General features: G+C 37.4%; 1 protein-coding gene across 1 annotated transcript in view; it reads left to right on the forward strand.

Annotated features, from left to right (window-relative positions):
- PTPRN2 (protein tyrosine phosphatase receptor type N2) overlaps window positions 1-24,690 on the forward strand; it is a 664,689-nt gene that overhangs the window by 246,862 nt on the left and 393,137 nt on the right. Inside the window, 4 exon segments of the mRNA XM_069799855.1 lie at window positions 5,956-6,427; window positions 13,667-13,921; window positions 15,854-15,894; window positions 17,731-18,104. Of these exon segments, the coding sequence (XP_069655956.1) occupies window positions 5,956-6,427; window positions 13,667-13,921; window positions 15,854-15,894; window positions 17,731-18,104 (1,142 nt within the window).

The raw sequence follows: 24,690 nt of genomic DNA on the forward strand, positions 1-24,690 counted from the left end.
TGAGCTAATGGTGAATGCCAAGGAGAAATCATCCAGCGCTCCTTCTATACCAAAGAAGTATAGAAACAAAGAAGAAACTTTGTTTTAACTCCTAGGATGGAGATTTGTCAGAAACAGAGAGAACAACCAGCAGTTAGTTATGAAGACTAATGCTAGCGAGTTCCTCAGCAGTACAAGAAACGATAACTAACGATAAAAATTATTCATGCAGCAGAGCCTGTTGGAGAAGGTTGAAAGGTAGGCATGCAGCTAAGATCATCCCAAAGGAGATCAAGAACAGCTGAGAACATCTGAGACTTAGAAGTTAATTTCTTAAATAGTAACTTATACATGAAAGAAGCCAATGTATTTATCCTCTCTCTTTTTTCTTTTGTTTTGGAGGGTTGTTTTGTTTAAGAGTCGTAGAATATGCTGCTCACAATCAAATCTCTGTCAACTGAAATTACAGCGGTGTAGATTATTGAATGGTACACAGTCAGACCCCAGACGATCCTGTTACAGTGCAGTTTCACAACCAGAATTAGGAAGCAAAGTCATCACTAGTTTTGATCAAAGGAAACTCAGAGGACCCCTTTTGCTTGATCAAGCTTTTGACACTGCAAACTACAGGGTGTTAATTAACAATCTTTGCCATCTTTACTTCTCTGATGTAGTTCTTAAATGGTTTCAAAGCCGTTGTAGTTCTCAGAAAGAAAATAGGAGATAGTTACAGAAAATTATTAGTGAAATAATAGATCAGATGAGATTACTGTAATAGTGCTTGTTGCCTTAAGCCTGTGAATCTGTCAAAAGATCATGGCCTGATGCTTTTCCATCATGCAGGAGGCGCTGGTTTGGCCTCTTAACCAGTTTCTGGATGCTGAGTTAGTCTTCCAAGTTCTTGGTTCTCATGCAGTGATTTCTTGCATGGTATAATATCATTATCTATAGAAAGTGAAAAGGTCATTCTCAGCTGGTAGAAAGGCTTTTGCTCCACTATTGCTCAGAAAATTGAATTCTTTCTTTGGCTTTACCTATTATTTTCAGACAAACCTAACACTGAATTTGCTGCAGAGTGCATAACATCGTATCTATAGCACACAGAGGCTTGTAAAGCAAAGTTCCCCCTTTCAGCTGGCTTGAACCTAGCTGGAAGGCCGCTAAGATACCCTCCTGACAGCGCAGCACTGTATGGGAACAGCAGCTCATCAGCTGAAAGAATTAAGGCTTTGTTGGCATGGGACTGGCTACTTTAGCTGTGATGCTCTAAGGACACAGCTGTACTCCTTACTCACCTCCACCCCAGGGACTTTTGCACTGTAGTCCATGACATCCATTTGGCTCTCAGGTTTCGTTGTTGGCTGGATTTCTCTCAAAGTAAAGGTAGATTGATGTGTACAAATTCACAGCCCACACTTTGATCTAGCGAGCAGGCAGTGGCACTTGTGCTCCTGTTTAGTTAGGGGTTCACATGAGTCCATGTCTTTCCCATGTAGTGAGTTTACATGAGGCAAGTGTGTGTGGGTCGCAGAGTATCTACACTGCTTCTGGTAGAAAAAGCTAAGCTTCTTTCACTCCACACAAGTTAAAGTATGAGATCATTTCATTTTTTGGAAGCCTTTGGAAACTTTTATTTTATCCCATGATTGGTGAGGGAGAGCCTGGATCCAGTGTTTGTTGTGTTTTTATTTTCTAATTTCAGAGAACATACTGCCACTATCTCAAATAGGCACAGTAAATTAAGTATTGTAGGTGGAATCATGGTCCAACCAAATTTAGGTGGTAGCAAACATGAATTAACATCTGAAAATGCATCAAACAGAAAAAGCTAAATGAAATTGAGGGAGGAAGATTTCTTCTTTAGGCATTCCTAAGGGATTTTTTTGTTAGCTCTATATGCCTTCAAGATTTAGTGAATATATCCTCAAGAAAGGAAGTATTTTGTCATAAATTTAATTCCATTCTTTCTGCATTTCGGTGAAACATTCAAATCAATCTACCCCTTGGTGGATAAATTGAACAGCATTTGTCTGTGCCTTGGGTTGTATGTATGCAATGTTGCCCTGTTTTCTAATTCTTTTTTTTTTTCTTTTTTAAGAAAACATGTAGTCCATAGATGATTACACAGTGCATCTGCACAGTGTAATTTAATGTGCCCTTCTGTGAACTTTCATGCAGAAAATGTCAGTTACTTACATACCTAAACCATACGAGACATTGCCCCAACAATTCCATCTTCAGAAAGGTTAGTGTGGGGGGTTTTTTGATAATGCGTGAATTATTGAGATAGCTTATTTGAAAGGTGGTGAAAGAGAGGGAAATCCTGTGCAGATGGAGAAATAAGTTTTTTTTCAACTGAGTTTTTTAGCAATTCAGAGTACTTTTTAAAGATGTATCAGTGACATGAGAAAATTGAACAGTAACTTACCTATTAAAACATTTTTTTCCTTGATAGTAATAGGGACTTGTAGTCTAACCCTATTCAGTATAGACCATCTATATGGTAACTAGAGCATTCTTTTTTAGTTCCACACATTTCATTTAATGTTTGTCTTTTTTTTGCTCTTACTGGCAGTACTTCATGTAAATCCAGTTTAAGCTATGCAGAAACTCATTTTCTGTTTAAAATTTTCCTGCTCCTTGTTTTCCTCTGTTTCTCCATGATGTTAGCAGCTTCTCCAAAGGCACCAGCAAGGGAATTTACAGATTCTTCTTTTCACTGATCATGGATGATGTCAGTTAACCTTGAAGTAAGTCAAACTAGCAATGTCCATGTTCAGGAGGTTAGATTGCAAAAACACTTCAAGTAAGATTATCACAGTGCTCTGCAATTGTTATTAATAACTTAGGATGTAAATTGTCACTGGATTCTAAGCTACATATAACGTATTTTTGTCCTATCTTTTTCTGTAAAAAACAGATTTATTTTTTTTCCCATGCTACTTAGACAAACCAATAGTCTAGGGTTGTATTTATCTGTGCTGCAATTTTACTTGGATTTCACCTTGCATATTTCAGTTGGCACTTATGTTTTTTGTGCTGTTTTGTTTGAGATGGGGGTGGCAAGGAAGGGGATTTTTTTCTCCTCCAAGTTGAGGATTGCCATACAGCTGTGAGATCCCTTTAATTAAGTCGGACTAAGCTACATCAGATGGGCTGGTATCTGAGTGCCCTGTGAAGACAGCTGAGCTGTTGGTGATGTACTTTAATTAAAACTTTTAATATTTCATCCCTTACTACCCGAAGTGTGACCTGTCAAGCTGCTGAGAGACAGCTCCTTGATAGAGGTGCAGCTCTGAGCCCAGGACTGGCACTTACTTATATCCAATTTGTGTACGATCACTTGGTGGTTTTGTTGTGTTTTCTTTCTTGGTGTGCTTGTTGTCTGCAAGAGCAGGAAATCACAGATCTCTTAATGTTAAAGGATATTTGGACTTGTTAAATAGCTCATCAAAAGCCAGCCCACATCTCCTCACCCTAATCTTTCACAAGTGGTTTGAAAGTGTCTAGCAGTTTTGCTCCCCCTAAGACTTGATTTATTAGTAAAGCTTTAGAGGCAAAAGAGGCAGCTGGATGTAGAACAGAGATCCAAATTAGGGTATAGTTCACAAGCGGCATTGAGCTGATTTAGTGTCTTTCCACGGCTGAATGGGCAATGTCCTCTTCCCCCCATCATGTTTCCCCCTTTCCCAGCTCCCTGTGCTTCCTTCCCTTGTACCCAGAAGGCCTTCAAATGGTGGCAAGGTAGGGAGTACAGGGGTGGGAAAGGCAAATGGCAGTTTATATGAATTCTCTGTAAACTACTTGGTGTTTCTGGGACTGCTTTGTGTCATCCTCTGCAGTTCCTTTGAGGGAGTAAGTATCATTAGAGAGTTAATTACCCCATGCAAAGACCCGTTGAAATTGAGAGATAAATACACTCGACTAGTAGTTTTTCACATCTAGGATTTGCTATTAAGTATGTAAACAGTGTTCAACTTGTATTTTGACAACTGGCTCCCCTCTTGGTGTTGATCAGAGCAGTGCATACCCTGCAGCTGGTGCACTGAACCAGAGCTACATTGCTGTTGTTTGATACAGTTCCCAGGGGACATTAAAATTTTTCATACACAAAGCTGCTTGATCTCTAGCTCTGTATTCTTTGACACTGTCTTACTCTAGCCCAATTTCTTGGCATTAACAAAACACGTTTCTATGTTAAAGACCACCTGCAGAAGTCAAAAGCCTTGCACTGATGGATCACAAGCCAAAAAATCCAAAGTGCCTTTTTTTCTGTAATAAAGTTGCATAAGCCATAAATCTACAAATCATGATATGGAATCATGGAATGAACCTCTTCAGTCATTTCTCAGGGGGAGGATAACCCCCTTGGAAAACAAGATTTATGAATATATATTATGAAATCAGCTGACTGTTATCAGAAGAAGTAAAATTGTTCAGATGGAGAGCAAAATTATTGTCCATAAATAAAGAACTAGATAAAATCTAAAAGTTTTTATTCATCTCTGGAATAGCTCATCAGCCTTACTTATTTTGCCTTTACAAAGTCCATTAGGAAATATATAAATAATGATTTTTCTGGCCAAGTTCTACTAATTGTTATCCTCTGAGGTGTATAGTCTCTGCGCTCTATATGTATTTTGCAGCTCTTTCTGTCCCAAACCATTATGCTATCAGTGCACAGGGACACCAGTGACCCACTATCATTTATAGCAGTGAGAGCTGAAATAATCCCTGTCCTAAGTTTCCCACATTCTAATGTGGTTTGTATGACAGTTTAATCAAGCAACCGCAGCTGAAAAGCAGGACTCATTCTTCAACACGCATATGGTATGGGATGCAACTTCAGCAATGTCCTGAAGGAATTATAAACAAAGAATCTAATTGGAATAATTCTGAATATAAGTAAACCTCTCTGTTCAAATTTGTATTTAGCAGGGAGTGAAGAAAAAATATTTTTTAAATTATTTAGGAGGGTGGAACCGGTTTGTCAAAAACAAAAAGTCCTGCGTTCAGGTTGTGCTCATAAGAAAAATATCTCTAGGATTAAATTATGGTAAATGTAATACTAATTAATGAGTTTATTGTTTCATGTGCTGGATAGAGGCTTAAAGTCCTTAAGGGGAATTTAGAATTTGTCCTCAAAACTAAATTTCATCAACAACAACAACAAAAAGGTCAATGAAAAAAAATAAATATTGTCTTGCAATGCTAGATTCCCAGGTGGTGCATCCTTGAAAATCTGAAACTGAAAATAGAAAACTCTAGTGCCAGCCCTCCTTTCCACTTTTTTCCCAGCACTTTTTCAACAAAAATGTGGTTTTAGTTTGATTGAAACATTTTTTACATTCTTGTTTAATTTACTGAGTTGTTTTACCTAAAAATAATAAACTAATTAAAAACCAATTTAAATGCTGGTTTTGCATTTCTTTATACTGTCAGAGGACATATTGATTAGAGATTTAATTTAGTGAAAAAAAAAAAGAGATTTCATTTAAAATAGAACAAGGTTTTTCATATATACAAAAGATTTGTTTTGTTTTCTTGGTGTTCTTTAAAAAATGACACTTTTTATTTGACTTGTTAGTTTTTGGTAAGTAACTTCAAAAAAAGTTATTCTCACAAGTCTCGTAAAAACCAAAGGGAAAGTGGCTTTACTAAATTTTCTTTGTCCGACTGAATACAAATAGTGCATACATAGTTAACATCAAGTTTGAATTGTATCATTCTCTCTCTAATCTCTTTCTCTTGCTTTTTAATAATTTAATAAACTGTTTTACAAAATTTACCGAAGTCATAGTGCCTTTTTAAAGCAAACTTACTAGTTTGAGGTTTGCAATCTACATATGCATTACAGATTCTAATTACTGTTTTCCTGGTAAAACACTAAGGGTTATGCCTGTGATTCCTGCATAACAATAATCATCACGAAGCAATAATGACCCAGTCCTTTTTTCCACCTTCTACTCTCTCTAGAGCTACATCTATAATGATCCCATCAGGTACTACATGATGCAAAAACCCAAAGAGCGAGCACCTCCTTTGGCCCATGCATCAACATCCCGTCAACAGCACACGGAAAATCTCCTTGGAAGGACCTTCAACCAGCCTCAGCCAGACAAGTTCTCGCCAGAGTCAGAAATGGGGCTTGACCAAAAAACTCTGATGGCGGCACTGCATACGTACATCACTCGGAACTTGTCAGCACAAAGCAATGATAAAAGCTCTCAGAGCAGGACTAAAGGGTCTCACATTTATGCTGATAGATTCTACCCTTCGCAAGTCAGTCCTTTTGACGGAAATTTTGCCAAAGGAAAAGCAGATTTTAAAATGAAGAAGCTGTTCCAGCCAAGACCTGCATCCGGAGTGCTGGGGCCAACCCCTGAGATGCTGAATCGTAAGTCTGCTTCCCAGGATGATCCAAAGGACCCTCTGAGTGTAGTGGATGGTAAAGTCGATATTTACTTATTTTAACTTCTCTGAAGTTTCTCTTATGTTCACTGAGCATTTTTGAGAAAAAAATTTTTAAAAAGTAGACGTTCTGATATGTCTCCTACTATTGGCATATTTGTATCTACCATAATACTCTCAGTAATAATGTTCACCATTCTAACTACTCTTTCCCTGCAAACATCTACCCACGTTCTTCAACCCACCTTCCATATGCATGCAGAAATATATGGCACTCAGTAAGATGTAGCATTTATGTAACTTGTTATATTTTCAAAGTATTTTACAAACAACACGTAATTATGGGTACATCTTTGCTATCAAATCTGTTTTTATGCATGCATCCCACACTATATATAGGTAATATAGAAATGCCTGGTTTTGTTCCATTTTTCTGTATTTAACTAGAAATTCAAGGACCATGGGTAAAATTCAAAGTTAGACACAGAAATTAACACTAAGATAAATTCTGGTGCAGAACACAGAGAGGGGAGGAGTCTGTCAATTATGTGGATAGATGGACACCGAATATTGCAGGAATGTGGGATTACATCTAGTTTTGGCTGGACATTCTATAACAAACAACCCATTTGCTGGATTTTAACCTTTTTTTGCTAATGCTGTTTAACAATGACCCAATCCTGATTTCTTTTGTATGTGATAGTTTGACAAATAGTTAAATGGAAATGGAGTGTAACATCTCACGGGACCCTGTGATACCCTTTAAGCGCTGCTTTGTAAGACAAGATGGGTCTTCACGGCATGGCTGGGGATCAGGTAGAGTTTAGAAAATAACTGTCACTCATTTTATTGTTTCTTTAAACTAATCTAACTATTGATGTTATTCCAGTGGTTCAGAATGCCTGAAAAATGAAAGAATTGATCCTCAGCCATTGCCAAGCAGTTACATCTGTTACACTGTAGTCACCACTATCCCAATGGATTTTGGTGATATGTAAGAGGGTTCCTTTGAATCCCTTCTGTACTTATTATCATCTGTAGAGTTTAATGTTCTTTGATTTGTTTTGGTGTGGTTTTTTTTTTTAAAAACCAAACACACAGAAATGTCAAAGTTGCAGCAGAGGAAGGATAATGCTTGCAATCTAAAGGATGCTCAGAAGTGAAAGCATTCTTGGTATGATGCCCAGAGATAATAGGTTTCAAGGAATGAACTATAATGTAAAATCAAATCCAGGTGGCACAGTAAGTCTCTTGCACAGGTTAGACAATTTTGTTGCTAGACTCAAAACAAACTAGGCACATGCTGGTTTCATTATCCTCCAGCTGTTCCACTTCACCTTTCCTGGTAGGAGCCAACTGGGAAAAAAATGCTTAACACTTAGAGGGAATAACATGTTTCACAATTCATTGGGTTGTGCTACTTTGACTTCACATACATAATGTGCCCTGTAGGAACTTCTTCCATTGCATTAGCTTTTAAATGTTGCATAGACATAAAATTATGAATCGTTTGAGTAGGAAATAATACAGTTTCCTTTGTATTTTTGAGCCACTTAACAGTCTCATAAGGAAGTGGTGAGGACAGACCCCAGCGTATTCGTTGTTTAAAATGCTGTCCATTGGAATGATGATGGTTTGGATTCAGATTTGCCAGGCTGACCACGCCATCTCTTTCTGCTTTTAACCTTTCTTCAACCTCTCTGGTGCTTCAGGATTTTTGTATGCTTGTGGGTTGTTATGCTCTTGCGCTCTCTAAACCACAGAACTGTTCAGGAACTGGAAAGCATGGGGTACAGTCACATGAGCTCAGTTCTCTGCTGCATCTGATACAGGATTAGACAAAGGAACTTGACTGGGAGAACAATCCAGAAGGTACTGAGCAGATTAACACTGAGAATTGCTGCAAAACAGTGGCAGGTAAATTAGCTAACTGCACCCTGAAGGAGAAATACAAGAGAAGGAAATGCGGAGCTATTTTTCTATCAGATTTGGAAACTGTTACCTCTAGGAGTAGCATGATGTGCGTGGGTACTGCCTTTCTAGTCACTGTGCTATAGTGGAATGGTTAATCTGCCTTCTGCACCAGCCGTATTTAGGATTTGGCTCAGTTTTAAGTGATATGTTCTAGTCTATTTATTTTTGGTGTATTAAATATTACAGAATACATCTCTCTGTTGCTTTGGAAAGGTCACAAAATTAGTAATTCAGATGTCTTTTTTTCAAAAAATAACAAACGTCCACGTTTGTAAAGCAAAAATATTTTTGTACGTTCTCTGTCTTGCAAAGCTGTGGTCACCAGTCCATGTGGCGCCCAGCTGCTGAGGATAGCTAATGTGTGGTCAGGGGGGGTGATGGGGTAGAAGAAGACAGACCACCCTGTGGGACTGCTAGCAAAGTTACTGCTGCCGTACCATTGGGCTGTCAAGCAAGCTCCTCTTGTTACCAACTAGGGGGATCCTACTCGTGAAGCTGATATTAAAAATTGCGTCATCTAAGATATATGTGCCTTTACTGTCATCATGGTTCCAAGGCAACTATGAAAGGCAACTTGTCTTGTTCAGTTCAGAAGCCGGAGCTAAGGGAGAAGTCTGGTTTGCAGTACAAGCCCTGTGAATCATGGGCAAGCATTGCCGATTCTATTTAGAAGGGGTCAGTGGGAGAGTATAACGGCTGTGCACAGGTACACGCATGTTCGAGTACATGTGCTGCTTAAGTGATGTGCCATTGCTGTACCCATCTGCTTTTTGGTCTTTCTCCAACAATATTTTCTGATTTTAATAAATTAATCATAATTTCCTTTAATTACCCAAAGGTGTTTGTAAATAGATGCACTGATATTCATTTGTGTATCAGCCTTGTCCAATAATATGCAAATGATATACAAACATGGACAGGTGCTATAACAAGAAGTGGAAGCATCCATATTTAACATGGGCATGTATTAACATCATATCAGTAACCTCAGGAAATTAGCAAATCTCTTTGTGTAGACTTCCATTTCACCAGGCTGTTACAGACATTTTGGTGATTGTTCCTCCTAGTGTACTGAAAACATGATGTTCTTCATACTTACTAGCTTTGGTTATCGTCTTTGGTCCCTGACATTTTAGGTCACACTTGCAGTTGTTCAGTAAAGGTAGCATATAATGCTTAAGTTTTTCTCATGTTGACACAAGTATTTAGGAGTTTGTTGGATGAACTGTGCCCGGGTGGCATTGACCAGGGCAGGAATAGCAGCATCACAGGAGCAGGAGGCTCCTCTGAAACACGTTTATTTAATTAATTAGGAGGACCTGCAGTGAGCCTCTTAGTATTATCTGGAGTAGGGCCTGTGGCCATATGTTTTCTCATGTGATTCCTTGCCCCGTTCCCCCATTTCCATTTTGTTTGAGATTGAGACTGCTTTGTTATTGACTATGAACCTGTGGAAGTGGACTGAAGAGGTAAGACTTGGCTAAGATAATTTGGAAAAAATGAAATGGAATGGAAATGACAAGGCAATATTGACAGTGTGTTGTTGAGTAGCTCATTAGTTCGTCTTGACAGGTGGCTGGGAAACAACAGAAATAGACAAAAATCTAGTAGTGCTACATGAATATAGCTCTTTTAATCATATATGTCCTGAAATATAATTCCCTTTTGTCTTCAAATATTGGTGTAATGGCCCGTGACTAGCTTGAATAAAATGTAACAGGCAAATGCAGAAGCAAATTATTTTTCTGAGGTTCAAAAGTTGCTTTCAGCTTAGAAACCTCAGGTTGCTGATTTTTCAGATCAGAATTTTGAGCTACTTTTGACTTGAATCTGCTGCTGAATTTGTGTAATTCGAACTAGCTTTTTTATCATAAATGAATGAACATTGTACAATTTTTAGTCAATGACGCAATTGCTTTTATGCTGTTTGCTGGAATTTGCTTGAAACACCTCCCTGTGCATTTTGCTAAAAACTTCATAGTGTTACTCACCACTCTTTTGAAGCATTTTAAGAATCTTGGTCCCCTTCTCAGAAAATAGATAAACTGTCAGGACTTTAAGTAACATTAATGCTGAGTAAACTTGAGAACCTGAGAGTCCAAATTTTGAAAAAATGGTGCTACTAGGCATGTAAGTGTTTTTGAATTTTTTTTCATAAATCGAATTTCTTGGTAAGATGTTTCCTAATAGCTTGAAAATCACAGTAACTGAATGACATTCTCCTCAATGTGTTATGGCTAGAAAGCAAGGGTTCCAAGTCAAGGGAAGAGAAATGTGGTTTCTGTTCTGAAGTTGAATAAATAAAAAATGCTTCAAAAATATTGTAGGAAAGTGAGCAAGTGATCCTAAAGCAGTCAGTACCTTTTAATAGGAAATGTAACCTGGATTGTGGGAAACTCATGTTCAAGGCTCTAATCAGCTGGCTGTTTTGGGCATGTTCTCTCTTCTTTTGCCTAAAATGAAATATTAATGAATGATGTTAGTGTGACTTAGAAGCCTTTCATTCTTGACAGAGATGTTTTCTAAGACCATTCCACATTTACAAGGGGTTTAGAAATACAGAGGTGGATTCTTGGTCTGCACTGAAAATAATTATGAACATTTGCAAATATTATTCCAGACGGTTGCAAAACCCTTCGAAATCTCATTCATAGATTGTTAGCTGCTACACATCATGGGTTATTCACATCAGTGGATAAATGGCAAACACTCTTGAAAAAAAAGTCACTGAAGTCATCACAGTTTTCTTTTTTTTTGTAGGCGCACTGATGTCAGGTAATCAAACAGCGTTCCAAGAACACTTTTTCCTACTGTGGTGTGCCTTGCAATGTCTCTTTATGCATTTAGTTGAAAAGTTTTAGTTTTGATTTGGAACTGACATATATTCTGCCTTTTCTTTGCTGACTTTATTAGCTCTGCTTCAATAATTCAGGTTTTTCTGTCAGGTTATTGCCCAATAGTTCTATAAAACATAAGAACAGAAATTATACCTATGCAGACACAAGGCTTTTCCAGTAATCTGGCAGTGCTGGTATTCTTACAGCTTAATTTCCTGCATTGCTGCTATGTGTAACGTCTTCTCCAAATGGCCACCTTCCTGGTAGCTGTTGTGTTTCTTGAAAAAGTTTCTTGAACTCAGTTTGATCAAGTCTAGTGAAAACTTTATTGCAGTTTGGATCAATTTGCTCCTGTAGATTACCTTCCTAAACAAAAGCATTTGGTCATTATATTTTTACTATAATATTAAATTCATGACAGGGGATGGGTACAATACAATGAAATGCAGAAAGGGAAGTATTCAAAGATTTCTGTGAAGTGTTACTCAGCTTCCATCAAACTTCAGTCCTAATTTTGCTGCCTCCAAATATCTCAGAGAGTTTGCCATAGATCATAAGATTAAGTCTTAGACTCTCATTACTGAACACTTTCTTTCCTGTAGAAAGCACTCTGCTATTTCAGTATGGTACCATAATCTTTGTTGGCTGCCATAGTTTGAAGCAGCATCATAGATTTAACTTACCTTCTTTATTGATAGTAGCACTTAAGTGTGTTTAAAACTATGTTTAAGAAAATTTCAGAAGTTCACAGCATACAACCTCAGCTGAATATTATAATGAAATCAGTAGAATTTTGTAACACCATCATGGGGCATTATTGGAAAGATGTATCCTTTTAACCTGGAAAAGCAAGTACATCAAAGTACCACCTTCCCCATGTGCCGAACCCCTCTGATTCACAGTAAACCTACTATTTAAGCTGCTTAAGTTATCTTGGTTTATATTGACTAATTAGTTTAGGGAAAACAGCATTAGTTTAGCTGGTGAATTATGGGTCAGGTCAGAGGAAATTAATCTCTGCCTTGAAATGGCATTGAGAAGCTGATGGTCAGCTGCAGGTTCTAACCTCTTCAGCTAACACTGCGGGGGCCAAAGAATGACAGACATGTCTAAGGTCTTGGCCTCTTTTTCCCAATGACAAATAATCCTTGATTCTTGTCTCCCTGCAAAATCACAAGTGTTCTGCTGCCTCTTCCCTGGAGCAGAAGAGTCTCTAACTACATCTTCTTCTTATTTCCTAGTCTCTAACTACTTCTTCCTCCTTTGCTGTGAAAAGCAAAACCTTCTCTTTAGCCTTTTTTCCGGTAGTGTTTTCCCCTTTGTGCACCTACTTTTTAATTCACTTTCATGTAAACCTGAAAGCTCTCAGCATGGTCCCAAAGTCTTGTTTACAGATGATAATGAACATGTCCAGCCACAGGGCTTAACAGGAAGAATGTTACCGTAAGAAAAAAGATTGGATGTTGCCTTCAAACTGCTTATATATAAATCTATACATTCAACAGAGATTTGAAAGCAGTCCGTATCTTCCTCTTACACAATACTACCTATGTAAAAGAGTTTTCTTGCATGCATATGCATGCTAAATTCCTGATCAGCATGAATAAGCAGAACAGAGGCACGATTGAAAATGGTTTTGGTATGCTAGACTAAGCCCTACATTTAGCATCTCATCCTCCAAGGGACGTTAGGCCGAGTTTTTCAGAGTTACACAGAATGGTACTGAAGGATACATGCAGTCAGAAAAGTACCTTCCCTGAAGAGCTGTTATGCTACATTATCTAACTCACCTTTAATATCCATTGTCCTTGAATTTCCTCATCTTCAAAACTTTTTTCACATCAAGGTTGTTTTGTTGTTTTGGTTTTGGCTTTTTTGTGGAGTTTTGTTTTGTTTTGTTTTGTTTTGTTTTCCCTAAAAGTAAGTCCATTTGCTTTTCCTGGCCCGGAACATCATCTTAACATTTCTTTCCTCAATGTGACCGGTAAAACATTCACAGCTGACAAACCAAACCAGTAAAGTTCACTTTTGACAAAATACATATTTTCCAAGAGAAATCAATACAATTTAGAAGATTTGTTCATTACATATCCATGTATGTAATGGACATATATCCATATCCACTTCTGACTGAAGAGGAGCCTTTTGAAAGACAAAATATCTGACTTTTTTTTTTCCAGAGCTCTATATAGCTATTTACCTTGCAAAAAACAAATCACCAAAGAAACCTGATCTCTAATAAACGGTAGCGTTGTTTGCGCTCTCTTGTTATAAACTCTAACATCCATTTATATTACTGTGTTTTCTGTAAAGGTGGCAGCATGACTCTGTATGCACTCTTTTGGAAAACACTCTCCATGAAGGAAAAGATATCTTTTAGGAAAAATGAAAGATACTTACTGATACAAGCACACATGCTTCATGTACGCAGCTAAATCTTGTGCTTCTGTTGTTTTGTGATCCAGAGGTACTTATTAAAGATGTATTGAAGGACCTAGAGAAACACCAAGTGAATGTGGAGAATCTCAGCTCAACAGAACTGGATGAGATTGCTGATACTATCGCCAATGCAATTCAAACCGTTGGCATTCAGGAAGAAACAGAAGAGGGTGCTGGAAAAACTAAAGAAGACAAAACAGAAGCACAAATAAAGAAAGGAGATGCTCAAGGAAGGGCAGAGGTTCAGAATGAATTAATGGAAAACAGTGTTAATATACCAGGTATTCATTCTAATAGTTAAGTACATCAAAAGATAGCTACCCTAATTTTCCTTTATTGTTTCACATTAGTGCTAGACTTTTAAAAATCAGGTTTAAAGAAGACAAGAGGAAAATTTCTGTATTTTTCGCTGAAGGCTGCAGAATTTTAGCTTTGTTGGTTTCTTTTGACAAGAGGTACTTTATTTACCAAAAATGCATCTGTTTGTGAACCCTTGGCCTTTCAGCTTCACAAACAAGATAAACCTACATACCCAATTATATTAAAATACAAATTGCTTTATGTGTGGTCTAATTTCCCTTTCTCGAAAGAAAATGAGATGTTTAAGCAAAATGATAAAGAAAAATTATTATATTCCAAGAATGTTTTTCAAGATATATAGGGATAAAAATTATGTTTTACAGATAATTATTCTTCAATGTACCGCAATTACTTGCAGAAGAAAGTCTTAGGTACAGGTAGAAAACTTTCCCTTTCCTGCTTAGGGAAATAAAAGAGTTATTATGGTTATTTGCTTCTGTCTGGACACGTGTTTTCCTGGTGGTGCAGATTCAGGAGCTGCAGTAATTGCCATTAAGGAGTTGATACCACAGTAAGACATAAGTTACCACTCACCCGTTCTCTATTTTAGGAATGTTATGATATCTAGGACACTAAAAACATATGTGTCGTGGTTTAACCCCAGCCAGCAGCTCAGCCCCACACGGTTGCTTGCTCACTCCCCCCCCGGTGGGATGGGGGAGAGAATTGGAAGGGTAAAAGTGAGAAAACTCGTGGGTTGAGATAAAGACAGTTTAATAACTCAAGCAAAAGCCGTGCACGCAAGCAAAGCAAAACAAGGAATTCATTGACCACTTCCCATGGCAGGCAGGTGTTCAGCCATCTCCAGGACAGCAGGGCTCCATCACACCTAATGGTGACTTTGGAACACAAACACCATCACTCCGAACATCCCCCCCTTCCTTCTTCTTCCCCCAGCTTTATATACTGAGCATGTGTCATATGGTCTGGGGTATCCCTTGGGTCAGTGGGGGTCAGCTGTCCCGGCTGTGTCCCCTCCCAACTTCTTGTGCCCCCCCAGCCTCCTCGCTGGTGGGGTGGGTGAGAAGCAGAAAAGGCCTTGGCTCTGGGTAAGCACTGCTCAGCAGTGATGAAAACATCCCTGTGTTATCAGCACAAATCCAAAACACAGTCCCACACTAGCTACTATAAAGAAAATTAACTCTACCCCAGCCAAAACCAGCACAATATGCTATAAGTCATAAACAGTGATTTTAACTTACTGTCTTTTTTCGTGGTGATATACTGAAATCCTTACTAGATAGGGATACTCTGGTTATTTTAATTGCCAATTCTTTTTGTAGATTAAAATGAGCAGACTTGAGGGTTTGTCTTGAATCATGCTGAGAGAAATGAATAAGACTCAGTTCATAAACCAAAAAGCCAGCATTATTTGACTGAGGTTAATGATGTGACTGCATATTATCACTGTAGTTAAACTGTAACATGATTTTGGTAGACAATATCAATTGAAATAAGTCATCTTCCACCAAAATGCATATGAGGCATGTATATGTCTCCTTTTTCTTTAACGTAAATGTCCATTCAGCTAGCTAGAGCCATTTTATTGCTTTTTTTCTTATATATTGATAAACTGATATGAAGATTGGACACTTAATTAGCAAAATAACACTATTACATTGGCTCTTGAAGTACTCTGCCTATTGATCTTGCATTAATTTGCTATCGAAGTGGGCTTAGAATAACAATACTGAATTATACAGTGCTCTTTACTCTGCCCTTTCAGCTTTGATGTCTTAATGTTTAAATTGCATGAAAAGGCCACCACTACAAAGCAGCCTATAAGCAGTGTTTATTTCATATATGATGTTTTCCCTTCATAACTACGTATTTGTGCTTTTCATATCCTACAGACAATGGAGTGCGTGAAGCCAGTGCCAGAATTGATAAAGAGGTAGAGTACCAGTATTTTAAAAAAACAAGTATTCCATCTCAGAATATCAGGTTTATAAGCAGTGAAGGTCAAAAACACACTTCTGAAATGTAAGACTTGTTTTGCGTTTTGTGTGGATATAATTCAATATCACAGCAGAGGCATGTTGTTGTTGATGCTTTGAAATATTAAATGAACATTTATTTAAACCTTAACCAAAATGAGTTTTGGAGTTCAAAAAACCAAAATCAAGTCCTGTTTTGCCTTTCTATCATTCATGAATAGACAGAATTCATAACAGATCCCAAAGTTCAGACAAATTCAGGCTTTTCCTCAGGTTAGTAAATTTTGAGTATTGAGGTGTTCTTGAAAACACCCTTCTTCTTTGACCTGTCCTTTGCCTTTTAGTTCTGGGGGACGTAAGCATCCTTGCTCAGAAAATCTTTCTGTTTTTCAGAAGAAGTTGAGTAAACGTATTCACTCTGAGGGCATGTGTTTGTGGGAGGGTTTGAAATTTCCTCTCCTTTCATGGGATCTGTCATTCTCCACTTTTTCACTTTACCTTTAATTCCTCCAAATCATTGAATATCAGAGGTATTTCAAAAGCACTAGGCATTACATCTCATAGCCTAGGTGGTTAAAATTTGGGATTTTAATCTAGATTACTTTTACAATATTCCTCATTTGCTTTGAATCATATCCTATAGACTTATGTCCAACATTCAGCCATTTGGGGGGTATATTCATCTTTCTTTTTCTGGGTTGCATGGAACAGAAAAATCTCAAAGAAATATTCTTAAAAACAGCCGTGAAACTTCTCCTACTATATACTCCATCAAAAGCTAACAGCTGAGATTCATAAATGGGCAAAGCCTCTTGTGTTCAGTAAAATCTCTTTAGTAGCTGCCCTTCTACCAAGCAAGGAAAACACACAAGTGGACAATGTGGCAGGAGCTTTAACCACACACATGAAATTCTTCAAGGAACGAAGTGCTACATTCACAGTAGACTTAGAGAGGACTCCATGTATAGGTTTCTTAGTGACAGTTTGAATAGGGGATGTGATAGAAAAAAATATATTGTGACACAGAGCACAAAGTGCCCATTAGCCATCATTTCCTCCCAAATGTTTGGCTGCAATAAACTTATGTAATGAAACTAACTAATGAATTGTTCCAGGCATGTGTTTTGACTTTTTCTCACTTGCTTATTGTTTTGGTTTATTAGACAGATTTTTTTCTGTGATCATATGTTTAGCTTAGTGGCTCACTCACAAACAGTTTGTCACAATTTCTAGAGATGAATAAGTGAAATATAATTTGTCACATAATATCTGTTCCCTTTCCTGTGTTATGACTCGTGAGAAGCAAGAGGTATGCATGTTTCCAGTCCTAACACTTAGGCATATTGATGGATATTTCTATTATTTCTCCTTTTCATTAACTTACTTGATAACAAATTTTTATTCTCATCAATACTTAATCACACAGACACATGAAAATGAACACTATGAAAATACCACCAGCATTTTTTTCTAGCTGTTCAAGACAGAGAAAAGGCTATCTGGATTCTGTGATATTTGAAGAAGAATGTAACTGTTAACTATAGAATTTCTTTGCCCTTATTAAAACTGTTGAAAAATACAGTGGCATAATTAAATGCTTTTTTATTATTACTGAATAAACATTATGTTCTTACATAGTCTGGCAGCATATAGAAATTAAGAAAATTACCATGCAACATTTGTATGAATAGAGTCTACCATATCAATATGAGTTTGAAAGATTATGTCCAAGTTTGGTTCAGTATAACATTCCTGTGTTTACTTTTAAAAATAGTAATATTCTTTTAATACAGGAGAACACTGCAAAACTAGTTAACTTCTTGAACGAGAATGCGTTACCTGAAAATAAGCCTAAAGACCTTATACCTGAAGAATCTACTAAGACAGAAACCAAGAAATCGGAAGACACTGACTCTTCTTCCTCAGAAGAAATAAATGCTGGTGTGGAAAATGTAAAAAGTGAGACTTTCTCAAGGGAACTGACAGCTGCAAAGAACAGTGAATCTGACTCCAAAGACCCGAGTGAGATCCACTACTGGATTAAGAACACTTTAATGCAGGATGGAAACTCCTACAAAGAGCCTCAGAAAAGTATGGGACAAGGCTTGCAACTTGAAGTGAAGTCTTCAGAGGAGAAAGAATACGGCTATATTGTGACGGTGAAAGAGTAAGTATAACAGCCAATTTGAATGGCATTTTTAGCTGGAGAAAAGATAAAGTCATTGCACCTAATGAAATATGAATGTACAAGAGGAAAATGCCACAGGCCTGTTTTTTAATACATCTGAAACTGTTTGGAACCTGTTTGGTACTTTGATGAAAATACAAGAAAACAGTTCCATTTTCTTACAGTTGCCTTTCCTCCAATGCGGAAGATATTTAGTTTGTAGGTCTTTTGCTTAGACCTCTCTCTATCTTCTCATGTTCCAGTGACCTTCCAATATGTCAGTAAGTGTGCTTATGGTTAGGATGTGGGCTTTAAATATTTGACTTGAAAGTAGCCTAAATATCAATGCCTGAGTCATTCTTTCAAAAAATGACACACAATAATAAAGCACAATATTTTCTCTGTGGTTTCATTTTGATCTGAAAATAACACATATAGGAATCCAACCATCACATATGCAGCTAGTTTAGAAAGGAGGACCTAATGATTTCAGGTCATGTCACTAATGAATTTGACATTTAATACAATACTTTCAAAAGACAGCTTTTTTTCTCCTAGTGGTACACAGTTTATTACAGGAACATTTGGGACTTTAGAACGATGTGGGCACTTTTGGTTTCCTTTCCCCCCTGCGAGAACGATATTATATTTGGTTAGTGATCCCAACTCATCTTCTGTGAGAAATTAGGAATTTGTAGGATGGGCTTACAAACCTCTGCCCAGCATTATAGAGAAACTGAGACACAAACTTCTGTAGCATGGATTGATTCTTTTGACTGTCTCAAATTTATTAATGGGATTGAAGGCAATAGGATTGTGGTTTGTGTGGTTTTACCACCCTGTTGCGTTGAAATGCATGTGGCTGGGTATCAGAGACAGCTTCTTGTTCGCCTTCTCCCAGGGGCTACACTTGAGAAAGATGGGAGCACGAAGAAAGGATGCCATGTGGGGGGAAGAGATTTTATACAGTGCGTGAAGGGACAGGCTGAAGAGAGGAGAGTGAAAACTGAGGCTCAGCAGCCTGCAAACATCAGAGACAGAGACTTCTCAAGAAGTAGGGAACAAACACGCACTCCTCAGAGATAATGGAAGGAATATATTTCATAAGGACTCAGATTACCCTGCAGAAAATAAAAGTTGCTTAGTTACTGGAATGAGAGGTGCTGAAGGAAAGGGCTCACCTGTGAGGACATGGTGGGGATGAGAGTTATGTTAACAGATCCTTGCATTGCTATCATGTCCCATCCTGAGTTTTATTTTTACCATTTTAGTGTTAAATTTTAGTCACTTTCTAAAGATACTCAGCTCTAGAGTTTAGAAAAGACCTTTGGGGAGATTTGGAATACTTGCTTTAAGGAAAGTCCCGAGTGATTTGAGGTCCTCATACTTCTGTTAACTTGTCCGTGTGCCAATAACCACTGTTAATCGTTCTTTAATGACCAAGTGCCTTGGATTTAATTAACCAGTTTTAAACTGCTTTTGCCATTGCCCTTTTCAGTTGTTCCCCTGTAATGTTCATTTTTGTTGAGTGGTTCCTGTAGCAGGCTCACTACTCTCAAGAACCTGCTCCAGGAGAAAGCCAGTTATTAGAATATTCTTACAGCTTTTTGTCTAGGTCATGCCTTAGTCCTTCAGGTAGGATGCATTCCTATTTGATTTTGCCAAGGGGGCACTCAGGAGTCTCCTTCTGTGTTTTTGAAACCAGTCTACCAGAAATTGATGGGATACCTGAGTTGAACCACACCTCTTGGTTCCTGCCTATGAATGCTATGTGAAGCAATAGAAGCTATTTTTTTCCGCAGCTAAGCGCTACTTCCCCCAGGCGTTTTAACTCGCATCAGTCTGGAAGGCACCTTTACATCCAACAGTGTCTTAATGACACCATCTCCCTTGGCCATCCAGACTTATTTGGCTCAAATTCTCTAAGAGCTTAGAGCTTTCACAGGTCTATGTAGTGGGAGATGTTCTGACTTTCAGTCTTCACAGCATGTAGATTCTTCACTGTGTCATCTTATCTGGTTTTCTTCCTAGCTAGTCCCCACTGATGGGTTTTTCCCCAAATTATGTCTATTATTCTTCAATGAAACTTGCTGAAGAAGGTCATTTGTCCAAAGGTTCTTGGTCCTAGAGGACTCCATATACACAAATATAATTTAGCATAGATTTGTTCAGCTTTACCATTTTTGATACCAGAAGGACAAAAGGTACTTTTCTTATATACTAGATTATTACAATTTTAGTAACTTTTGGGCAAGATGCTTTTAGCTAAACATCGGGATGCTGTTAGAAATGCTCAGAAACGATGAGAAAAAATTCGCAATGAGTTAGATGAAACTACTTCAAATGGTTTGAATTAAAAAATATAAGTTTATCAAAATAATTTTAGTTTTTAATGGTAACCAGCTCATTACACAAAGCATGTACTACCTGTATTCTGAAAACTTAACTGGTAACTCCTCACTACATTCTTAGCAGTTTGAGTACAACTAGATGTCATCTTCTCCAAAGTCATAGAGAAAAAGAGAATAAGCTTTCATGCTTTTTTTCCTGTTCCTAATCTAGAATGAGTTGATCATTAAAGAGAATTAGCTGATTGAGTTGAACTAAAGAAACATTTCCATTTGTACCAGGATTACGTTGCATTCAATCTGCAGCAAACGGATTTTGGTTCAGTGATTTCGCCCTCCTCAGCATTTCAACTCCAAAATATACTGGTTTCATTTTTGTTGTTATTGTTGTTGTTAGACCTGTTCAAGCCAAACAAGTTTATCTGAAATGTAAGAGCAAAATGAAAAGCTTGTATTTTGCAAAACAAAATTTGTATGTTCTGGAATTTTATAAGAATAACAAAACCTGTTCAGGAAATTCCACATGCTAAAAATGGACTTGTCCCCTCTGCAGGAACAGTGAAAAGCTTTCCACAGCAGTTGAGGGATCTGTTACATTCTAGTATTTCCCACAACCATTATTTAGTACATAAAGTGGCCTTAGAGAGCAATTGGATCAGTATAGCCGAGAGTTTCAGTAAGGAGTTGTTTTCGTGAATGTTGCTGTAATTGTATTTTTTTCTTGGGGGAGAGAGGATAGAGAAAGGGATGTTTGTTAACTATCACTGCACAGAAGAGAAATTTTAATGTCCTTTTAAGGAACATTTCTTTAGTAAGCGTCCTGTTACTGGTACAAAGTGTCCTTTGTACCAAAAATCTTACTGGCTGTTTGCATTAAATAAATAGTATTAAGAAATGGGTTAGGTGTATGCTACACATTTATACATAACTGTACATGCATCTTATATTCATATAATGAAGTAAAGGGGCTGGAACTATTCCTAGTCAGATCTTTAATCTATGTTAGTCTAAAATCACTCCTGTTTGAGAGGTGATTGTAGTCTGTAAGTACTCAGGAAATTGATTTCACAACCGATCTTTGATATTTTACGGTTGGACTCGATGATCTTGAAGATCTTTTCCAACCTAAGTGATTCTATGACTTTTTGTTTAGATCTTTATGCTTTTTTAAAGTTCTTTATTTTAAATAGAGAGGAAGTTGGAGCTAAAGGTAGGCATGAAATATATCTTTCTGAGAGGCTGAGTGTTAGACAAATTCATTTGTGAAGTATCCTTCTTGCAGCAATTATCACATTTAAGATTATAAACCTAAAATTAGGATTTAGGTGGGGTTTTTTAATCCACTCTTAACTTGTGCACACAAAATGAAATGCCAAAATGTAACACAAAAGTTACTTACTTATTTTTTGATGCTACATCTTTGTATGGTTTTCTTCTTCCTCCATAAAGTAATAGGTCATAGTTTCAACCCATCACTTTTTGTTGGCCATGATTTTTTGGAGCAGTGAAGCTTCATTTTCAGCTGAAACAGTGGTCTTTTGGTGAGAAAGGGAAGTAGTCCAACATATTTGTACACTGGGGATAATAGCTTGGGTTCTTTTCACCTTCTGATCTGAAAATGGAACTGAAAAGATTATACTCAGTGGTATAGTTGACAGATGTCAGGGGTGATCCATTCACTATTAGATTCTCAGGCTTCCATGGCTTTGCAAGTGTGATCCAAAGGAGGTATTAAGACTGCTTCAGTGAACTCCTAAGATGCCAGCTTTTAATTGTGCCACAAAGCAAAGATAAACATTTCGATGTAATACTTGAAGAAAAGATTTGTGATAGTTTAAAGACTTGTCAAAACGGCAGTCTGATTGTCAATGGCAAGAACAATAGGTCACTCCTGCTGTGTTTGTCGAGTGACCTTTCAGATGGTTGGAGCAGTGCAATCCATACCAATCCATAATATCCATCAGTGCTAAGCTGTGGAATGAATTGACAGTTTCAGTGTAGAAAATTGTCCAGCAAATCCTCCACTGTGCTGCTTCAGCACTTTATTATGCTGAGAAACCAATCAAATTGGGTGATTTACTTTGTTTACTTTTTTCTTCTTCAAAAAATTGGTATTCTACCACTGTAGGATTTGCGTGAAAGAGTTTTGTTTCTTTCTTAGTGTAACTGCCTTCAACTGTTTCTACTAATTTTAGCTCTGAAATTCTAAAGTAATCTTATGAAACAAAGTTACCTACAGGATGTTATTTTCATTTGTATGCTACTTTGGCCGTAGTTATAAAATACTTCTCCGTTATGGTGGGGATACATCAGTGTGAGCTCTCAAATCAGAGAAATCTTTGCCTTTGGACAGAAGAACTTTTCCTATTTTCTGAAATTCTAGTTCTTCAAATATGGAAAACTGCTTTTTGGGTTGGAAAAAATGCCAACGCTCCCATTTTTCTGGCAGGATATGCTCTGAGGGCCAACATCCCACAGTCAAAATATTTAAATAATGTTTAGCCTCCTGAATCTCTCATGAGGAAACCCAAAGCCTGACTTTCCAGAACATGTAGTTCTTCCCACCTCCAGTAAAACTAAATGCAAGCTGCTGCATGCTCAGCAGTTTAAATAGTCAAGCTGGTGTGCAATTTCTTAAATGTGAGATTGAGTAGTTAGACTTAAATGCACTAAGAAAAATCCTAATTTGAGAGTAGAAAGTTCATCTCTTTTCACTGCTTATCCCAGTCTTTTGAGCTTCAAAGTCAAGTTGTGCTTTTCTGAAGCCATGCTTCGACACCCCACGCAGAGGAACCTGTCCTGTTTGGTGATTTATCAGAAAGCATGTGCTTGAAGTTCTTCGTATAAATACAGGATTGCAGACAGCTCACGGCAGCTCTGTTAGCTTGTGAGCCAACTTCTGGCATTGTTGTATTAGTCAATTCCTGGATATTTTCTGCTTTGTCATATGTTAACTCTCAATTCCAGACTGTCTATGTAAAATTATATAGGCTGTAAATCTGTTCACAACACGTTAACTTAATTGGATCATACATGCATTTCTATGCATCTAATTTGAAGTAGCTGGTATTCTGCTCAGATGCTGTGAAAAAGCTGAAAACAGATCTTGTGTTCATAGTATAAAATTGCTATGGAATATTGTTAGTCTGACCATTTAACGTGCTGAAGGGTTAGGTTAATTCCAAATGCTTGATATTATATCTCCACCTTTACAAAGGTGAAAAATGATACCGCTTTGCATATAATGATTACTTTCCGCAGGATGGTGTTCAGGTTAGGACCCTGAAGCTGGGTTGTACAGAACCCTTGGTTTATTCCCCAAGTTTTCTGCTCTTCTAGGCAAGTCATTAAAGAATTGTATTTTTACGATCGTCATTATTTGTTTCCCCTAGCAGGTTAAAATATTTAGCGCATTTTAATTGCATTTAAAAATGAAATTTAAAATAAATAGGAGAAAATGAATCACAATATCTACAGCGATGAAACAGGGCTGATAGGTTTTATTGTTCTTTGTTGTCTTGATGTTTCTTGGAAGCTGAGCTTTTGTATTGCATGAGGCTTTTCAGCTATTCTTTAGAAAATAATAACAAAATGTTCTTGTCCTTTAATACATATATACAAACAGAAACACTGATTTGACCTTCTCTGCATATCTCAATGTCCTCTTTGAAATTGTTATTCTACCTGCAAGTGCACTTTATCAAGGGAAAAAGATTTGCGCATATTCTTCACTTCTACAGCTGGCTTTAAAAACTAAAAATTATAAACATACATAAACCAGAAAAGCTCTTGCTACTAAAGTCTGTTAAAATCAGCAAGGGACAGCACTGCTCACATTAAAAAAAAGGTTAAATGTAAAATTTTTATCCCCCACTTTGTCACTTTCCCTAGCAGTCTCTACCCTTGTATAAATAAATTCCATAAATGTCCATCATTGATTTTAAAGCCAAAAGTTTTGCTTCTGATAACATAGCTTGACCCCCTACCTAAATAATACAGGTGGAAAATATTTGCCTATGAATTTATCCAGTGGAGACAATTCTGTCACTCTGTCTTAGCACCATTACTGGTGGAGATGTAAATCTAGAATCTTCCTTGGCTAACTCTTCACGTGTAATTATTCACACTGCCTAGAGTTTTCTAGACATAAAAAACATTTTTCCCCCTCTCTAATCCTCCAGTTTCCTTGTGATACTTAGAAAGTGAGAGAGATCATATCCCTCACACCAGTCTACTGC

Source organism: Haliaeetus albicilla, chromosome 2, assembly GCF_947461875.1.
Source record: "Haliaeetus albicilla chromosome 2, bHalAlb1.1, whole genome shotgun sequence".
Lineage (NCBI taxonomy): Eukaryota > Metazoa > Chordata > Aves > Accipitriformes > Accipitridae > Haliaeetus > Haliaeetus albicilla.